The sequence below is a fragment of the Populus euphratica genome, unplaced genomic scaffold (genome assembly GCF_000495115.2).
Source record: "Populus euphratica unplaced genomic scaffold, PopEup_1.0 scaffold850.1, whole genome shotgun sequence".
Taxonomy (NCBI): Eukaryota; Viridiplantae; Streptophyta; class Magnoliopsida; order Malpighiales; family Salicaceae; genus Populus; species Populus euphratica.
In genome coordinates, this window is record NW_011500708.1 from 82,073 (window position 1) to 90,600 (window position 8,528).

At 33.6% G+C, this 8,528-nt stretch overlaps 1 protein-coding gene across 1 annotated transcript; it reads left to right on the forward strand.

The window, feature by feature from the left end:
• Positions 1–6,502: 6,502 nt before the first annotated feature.
• On the forward strand, positions 6,503–7,039 carry LOC105116083 (S-locus-specific glycoprotein S6-like). The gene has a single exon (XM_011013262.1). It carries the CDS (start codon positions 6,503–6,505, stop codon positions 7,037–7,039), a length of 537 nt encoding a protein of 178 aa, XP_011011564.1.
• Positions 7,040–8,528: the final 1,489 nt, after the last annotated feature.

An 8,528-nucleotide genomic window follows, 5' to 3' on the forward strand; every position in this document is an offset into this window, starting at 1 on the left:
CCGTGGATGTAGGCGGTTTTGCCGAACCACGTTAAATATTGTGTTAGTGTGCTTGGCTCTCCTATGAGTAAATATCAGTACATCACCGGTCGGAAATTCCCAACAATCTCAATACTCATCTTGGAATGTTGAAGAGTGCAAAATTCTATACCTACTAGATGCAGGATATTATGAAGGAGCTGAGCTATCATATTTGAATTTGTTATGGTTGAAATATATTCTTTGTTTAGCAAATATATTTATCAACTAGATATATTACACTACCACTAAATATAATAGCACATCTAAGATTCTCTCAAGCCTTCTTCGTGATTTTTTTGTCCTGATTTGTCTTCCACTTCTAATTAATCTACATCTCATTTAGGTTGCAGCACTACTAATGTAGATTACTACCATCATTATATTATTAAATAATATTTATGTAGTTTTATTTATTAAAAATAGAATAATACTTTCAGTTTAATTTATATATACTGTAGTTATATTTAGGCTAAGACTAAGCATTCATACTATACAGATTATTCAGAATTCTACCTTTTTTGTGTGTTTGATCTTAATTATTTTAACATGGTATTAGAGATAGTTTTATAAAATGAGGCTTAATCCCGAACACAGCTTCGCGGATCTAACTCTGTTAAAAAATTTTGAAATGAGATTTTGTCTTTCACTTCTACAAAATGTGGTATGTCGTTAGTTTCTGCAATTATTTTTGTATTTCATCTTCCTTTTAGCTTTTGCAATTTGGTATTTGCATTTAATTTCTGCAAATTTATTTTGTGTTTTGGAGTAATCATGTAATTCTGAGAAGATATTTATTTAGTTTCTATAATCTATGTTCAGTTTCTGCAATTTGATATTTTATTTTCCTTGGCTTTTGCATTCTGTTTCTCTGTAATTGTTAATTATGACTACTGAAAGAGATGATTCGCTTCAGTATATGAGTGTAAGGTTGGATGAGAAAAACTATTCGTATTGAAGTTATGTAATGAGAAATTTTCTTAAGGGTAAGAAGATGTGGGGGTATGTTAGTGGAACTTATATGATACCTAAAAACATTGAGGAAGGGGACTTTTTTTCATAGATACATGAAAAACAAATAATGCAAAGATCATTATTTGGATCAACAATTATGTTCAACATTCGATAGGTACAAAGTTGGTGAAGTATGAGGCAACAAAAGAGATTTGAGATCATCTGCAAAGGTTATTCACGCAATTAAATTTTACAAAACAATATCAATTTGTGAATGACATACGAGCTCTTCATCAGAAGAGTATGAGTATTCAAGAGTTTTATTCTGTTATGACAAATCTTTAGGATCAATTAAGTCTTACAGAATCGACAAAATTAAAGGCATGTGGTGCCTATATTGAACGTAGAGAGCAGTAATGATTAGTACAGTTTTTAATAGCACTACATAATGACTTCGAAAGACTTAGAGGTTCAATTCTGCATCATTCTCGACTGCCTTCTGTTGACTCTTTTATCAGTGAGTTATTGGCTGAAGAAATACGTCTTCACTCTTATTCTGAAAAGAAAATTCTTTCTGCTCAAATCCTTTATACTAGTAGTACATTCTAAGTCATTATCTAATCATCAGAACAAGCCTTACACAAAGTTTGGCTTCAATGAGTGCAGTTTCTATAAATAGAAAGGTCATTGGAAAACTTAGTGTTCTAAGTTGAGACAGCAGAATCAAGCTTAAAAGTTTGGCAGTCAGCCACAATCTAATGCTTATAGACCACTTCAAGGTTATAAACCACCACACCATAATACTGCAATAGTAACTTCCCCAGGCTCTATTACAAATCTCAATACTTTGGCTGAGCAATTTTATAAGTTTCTCTCCTTGCAGCCACAAGCAATGTCTGTTTCTTCTTCCATAGGTTAGTTGCCTCATAGTTCCTTAGGTATGTTACACTCTGAATGGGTCTTGGATTCTGGTGTTTCCCATCATATGTCTCCAGATTCCTCATCTTTTACCTTTGTGTCCCCTTTATCTTTCATTCCTGTTATAACTTCTTATAGCACTCCTATACCCTTAACAGGTGTTGGTTCTGTTGTCACATCGTACTTGTCTCTTTGTAATGTTTATCTTATTCCAAAACTCAAATTGAATCTTGCGTCTGTTGGTTAAATTTGTGATTCTGGTGATTATTTAGTCATGTTTTCTAATTCTTTTTATTGTGTACAGGATCTGCAGTTATAGAAGCTGATTGGGATAGGCCGTAGGGAGAATGAACAATATATTTTAGATGAGTTAAAAGTGCTAGTTACTGTCACCATTGATACTACTACTATTGTTGATTTGTCATTTTTTTATTTGAGTCTTTCATCTTTTAGTTTTCATTTATAGCATTCCCGTCTAGGTCATGTTTCATCTTTTTATTTGAGATTTTTGGCATATACAAGAGCTTTAGAAAATTTAAAAACTTGTGATATTTCTGATTGTAATAGATGTAAACTAGCAAAATTTTCTACTTTACCTTTTAATCAAAGTATTTTTGTTTTTTCTTTACCATTTGGTTTGATTCATTCTAATGTATGAGGACCTTCTCCTATTTCCATAAAAGGAGGGTCTCGATATTATGTCTATTTTATTAATGATCATACTCGTTATTGTTGGGTTTATTTAATGAAATATTGTTCAGAATTCTTTAAGATATATGCATCTTTTCGAGCTCTTATCAAAACTCAATATTCTGCTGTGATCAAATGCTTTAGGTTGATTTGGGTGGAGAATACACTTCTAATAAATTTTGTCAATTGCTTGTCTTTAATGGAACCATCTACCAAACTTCATGTATAGATACTCTTAAGCAAAATGGTGTTGCTGAAAGAAAACATAGGTATATTGTTGAAACTATTCGTTCTTTCTTGTTATCTGCTTTTGTTCCTAATAAGTTTTAGGAAGAAGCTGTTCTTACTGCAGTAAGTTTGATTAATACAATTCCATCTTCTTATAGTTCGGGTTTATCTCCTTTTGAAAAGTTATATGAGTATGTCCTTGATTATTCCTCATTTAGAGTTTTTGGTTGTAATTGTTTCATTCTTCGTCCTCATGTAGAACACAATAAGTTATCCTCTTGATCCGCTATTTGTGTCTTTTTGGGTTATGGTGAAAGTAAAAAGGGATATCATTATTTTGATCCAATAACTCAGAAACTTTATATGTCTCATCATATTGTTTTCCTTGAGCATATACCTTTCTTTTTTATTCCATCCACTACTCATAACCTGATTAAATCTGATATTATTCATATAGATCCCTTTTATGAGGATTCTAGTAATGATACCTCTCCCTATGTTCGATCAATTTATCATTATAATTTTACAGGTATTGGTACTTTACTCTCTAGCATACCTAGAGTTTCATTCTCATCTATAGCCTTTCAAACTTCATCTGAGATTGTGGATCCACCTCCACGTCAGTCCATCCATATTTGTAAGTCCACAAAACTACCAAATTTTACTTATTCTTGTTATTCTTCATCATTTACTTCTTTTTTAGCTTCTATTCATTGTCTCTATGAGCCATCTTCCTATAAAGAGGTAATTCTTGATCGGCTTTGGCAGCAAGGTATGGATGAGAAACTTTCTGCTTTGTATAAGACAAATACTTGAGATCTTGTTTTTCTATCTCATAATAAGAGTGTTGTTGGTTGTCGTTGGGTGTATAAGATCAAGACTAATTATGATGGGTTTATTGAGCGATAAAAACTAGGCTGGTTGCAAAAGGATACTCTCAATAGTATGGTATGAACTATGAGGAGAAATTTGCCCTAGTGGAAAAAATGACTACTATTCATACTCTTATTGTTATAGCTTCGATTTGTCGATGGTATATTTCTCAATTTGATGTTAAAAATGCCTTCTTGAATGAAGATCTTCAAAAAAAAAGTTTATATGGCACCCCTTCCTGGTATTTCATAAGACTCTGGATATGTTTGTAAGCTTAAGAAAATATTATATGGTCTCAAACAAGCACCCCGTGCTTGGTTTGAGAAATTCTCTATTGTGATCTCTTCGCTTGGTTTTGTTTCTAGCAATCATGATTCTACTATTTTTATTAAGTGCACTGATACAGGTTGTATCATTTTGTCTTTATATGTTGATGACATGATTATTACTGGTGATGACATTGATGGTATTTTATTTTTAAAGACAAAGTTGGCTAGACTATTTGAAATGAAGGATTTGGGTTATCTTCAATATTTTCTGGATATTGAGGTAGTATACTCACCTAAAGGTTACCTTCTTTCTCAGTTAAAATATGTTGCAGATATTCTTGAGTAGGTTAGACTTACTGATAACAAGACTATCGATACTCCTATTGAGGTTAATGCAAAATACTTTTCTTCTGATGGTTTACCTTTGATAGATCCTACTTTATACCGCACTATTGTTGGGAATTTGATATATTTCATCATTACTCGTCCAGATATTACATATGTTATTCATGTTGTTAGTTAGTTTGTTTATTGCTTCTCCTGTTCCTATTCACTGGGCAGTTGTTCTTCGTATTTTGCGATATCTTCAGGGTATAATTTTTTAGACTCTTTTACTTTCATCCATCTTTTTCTTGGAGTTGCGTGCATATTCTGATGTTGATTATGCTAGTGATCCCATAGATTGCAAGTTTGTTACTGAATTCTGTATCTTTTAAGGTGATTCTCTTATTTCTTGAAAAAGTAAAAAACAATCTATTGTTTCATAATCATCCACTGAAGCAAAATATCGTTCCATAGCATCTATTACCAAAGAGATTGTTTGGTTATGTTGATTATTTATTGATATAAGAATTTCTTTTTCTCATCCTACTCCTATGTATTGTGACAACCAGAGTTCTATCCAGATTGTTCACAACTCGGTTTTTCATAAGCGAAATAAGCACATTGAGATCGATTGTCATCTTACTGTCATCATTTCAAGCATGACACAATTGCTTTGCCTTTTATTCCTTTTTCATTTCAGATTGCAAATTTCTTTACCAAGGCACATTCTATCTCTCATTTTTGTTTTCTGGTTGGCAAACTCTTAATGCTTGTAGTTGCTGCATTATGAGTTTGAAAGGAGATTTTAAATAATATTTATATAGTTTTATTTATTAAGGGTAGAATAATACTTTCAGTTTAATCTATATATATTTTATTTGTATATAAGTTAAGACTAAGCATTCATAATATACAAATTATTCAAAATTCTAGCCTTCTTTTTGTGTTTTATCTTAATTATTTTAACATATATAAGCTTGCATCAAAATATTAATGAAACTTCATTAATCATAAAACAACATTACACTGCCACTAAATAACAGTTCCTCGACTATTGAATAAATAATGATTCTAAAGAGCTGCCCCTTCAGAGATTTGGTTTGTAGAAGAGAATCTGCGAAAAGGTTAATAGAAGATAAAAAAATTAGCAGTTGAAGATTTCAACCAGTGTCGCTTAATTTAATATGCAGGGACAAATCTAGAAACTGACACATTCCCTGTGAACAACCTGCTGACTTTGGGGTCTGCAAGATATGTTTTCTAGGTTATGTTAAGTTCCCTTTCTCACAGTTACTTCATTTTTAAAGAAATGTTTTTCGTTATCTTCATCAAGGTTTTTGGATTACCAGTTCAAGTAATCATCATGGTTGTACTACTGTAACTGAGATAATCCATGGTGGTCTTCTTTCCCATTATTCTCTGTTACTCATTTTTATCCTTCTCCACATCCTCGATTGCCATGGACACCTTAACGCCAAACCAGACTCTTAGTGACAATAGTCAAACTCTTGTTTCCATCAGTGAAAGCTTTGAACTTCTTGAGCCCTTGGACTTCCAGTCACCGCTTTGTTGGAATATGGTTCAAGAATGTTGTTGGGAGATCATAGTCTTCGGGAGATCAGAGTCTCCTACTTAGAATAGGAGATACGTAGATATTAGCTTTCCTATTGTAATTTTGTTTCCTACTTAGAATAAGAGATCTGCGGAGTTTTATCCTTCCTATTGTAAAAAGCCTATAATATAGCAATCTCCTTGTATAAATATGTGATACAGCGTCAATAATATTATTTGCTGCATTGAATTCAATCTCTTCTTTATTAATTTACAAATGTTTCCCCACGTATAAATATGTGAGACAGCGTAAATAATATTATTTGCTGCGTTGAATAATTCAATCTCTTCTTTAATAATTTACAAATGTTTCTCCACGAACTGTTGTTTGGGTGGCCAATAAAGACAGTCCACTTTCAGATTCTTACGATGTCTTCACAATCACAGCCACAGGAAACTTACTTTTATTCAAGAACAGATCTGCCATCCCCATCTGGTCATCGAATTCATCCACGACCTTGTACTATCCTGTCTTGCAGCTCCTAAACAGTGGAAACCTTGTTGTGAAGGATGGCAGAAGCAGTGGGTTTCTGTGGCAGAGCTTTGACCATCCATGTGATACAATATTACCAGGCATGTAGCTGAGATGGAACCTCCTAACTAATCAGAACTGGTGCATGACTTCATGGAAGAGTCTTCAAGATCCTTCAAGTAGAGATTTCACTTACAGTGTAGACGTTCATGGACTTTCACAGCTAGTTCTGTGTAAAGGATCGGAAATAATATATCGAAGTGCTCCATGGGATGGTGTCAGGTTTGGTGGATGGCCTCCGTTGCAAGAGAATCCAGTCTTTAATCCTATTTTTGTCCAAAATTCTGGCTTCGTTTACTATGCTTTTGAACACAATGAAAATACTACCATTTCACGGTTTGTGCTGAATCAATCTAGCTTGATTAGGCATTTAACATGGAATCCAAGGCGTGGTGAATGGGTTGTTATATTCACATTACTAACTGATCAATGTGATATATATGCACCACGTGGTCCTAATGGGGTTTGCAATATAAATAACTCCCTTCACTGCAAATGCAAAGAAGGGTTCACACCAGAAGTTCCTCAAGACTGGGATAACTTGGATTGGTCCAGTGGTTGTGTCAGGAAAACGCCACTGAATTGTACTTCTGATGAAGGGTTTAAGAAGTTTCCAGGATGAAGTTGCCGTACACCTCTACAGTTTTGACGAAGGCATTCAACCGAGACAGATTCATCATTGACTGGGACATTCAGAAATTCTTATACAATGAATGATGTAACAATTACAACGTCGCATGGAAGATAGGAGGATATGACTGCTTCCATTCTATCCTTCAATCTTAAAGCATTTGAATCTCTCTCTATTTCCCCCCTGATTCCTTTTATCTTCTTATTACGGTTCTACTTTGTGTTCGAAACTGACAAAATCCGTAAAAAGCACTAGTAAGCTCCGAAGTTATTGTTGGCTAAATTATTTGCTTGTGTGGGGTCAAACCAACATCAAAAAGCAGGTTTTAAGGAAGAAAACAAGTCTGCAATTTTCTGCAGAGTACCATGAACAAGAGGAGATATACATTGTAGAAACTTATCTCACTTCTCTTCTTTTTTTCTTCTCAAACATCTCCAGAACTTTGAGCCATATATACATGCACATAAAACCAACACACCTTAGCCTTACACTTGTTCATCTTAATCACCTTTTAATCTAACTATTACTTTCTTTCTAACACAACTTAACTAACTAAAATCAAGGTTAAATAGTTGTCACATTAACTTTACTAGTTACAGCATACTAACCTTAACAGTTATGCCATGCCGTGATTAACTTCTAATTGATCGATTAACAACAGGCTTTCGCCCATGCAAGTGTTTAACTTACTGTAGAACTTAATATTCATTGCATTCGACAGAAAGCAATTGCGCCAGGTTTAGTTAAAGGGAAAAATCTAGTCAATCTAATTAGAGTTTTCAACAGAAATGTGCAAAATGAAGTTGTTGAACAGTATTTACAGGACCAAGGAAGTTGACAGTTACTGTGGCAGACTGCAGATTTGACAAATTATAATCTGCACAGAACAATCAGTAAACATCTGTTAATGGATCAAACCAATGCCAAGATATTCTCAAGTGGCAATGTAGAAAAGTTCACCTATCAGATAAATGATAATCCACACCTGTAATCAGGGAACTGCATGTGCTGACTGCTAGTGTTGATATATTTCAAAAGAAATAAATGTAATATTTTGTGAAGGCGGCCACGATATCATTTCTGCGATTGACCATATTTTCCATTTCTTGTTCAAGTTCTATCTAGCAAGCCAAAATGTGGAGCTGCTTAGTCTAATATATTACAGTTTCTTTTCTACATCAACTAATCAAGAAGAGTGGAAGAACAAGCACTTGTTTTTGCCCAACATAATCGAAATTGACCGCAGAAATGGTCACTACTGGTTAGCAGATGAAATTTCATCTACGTAGAGAAATCATTTAAAGAATGCTATTTCTTCGTGTCAAGAAATCGAGAGTAAATGTATGGAAAAAAGACCACATAAATTTGAACTGAAGAGAGTGGAACTAAATCAATCATGGATACCAAGAAATCACTCCTGATCTTTTTGCTTATAGTCTTCTTGCCATTGTGTTATTCCATATATATCATAACCGTTAAC

Bases quoted from the DNA above. Each gene is read 5' to 3' on its own strand.
- LOC105116083 (XM_011013262.1), top strand. From the start codon at position 6,503: ATGACTTCATGGAAGAGTCTTCAAGATCCTTCAAGTAGAGATTTCACT.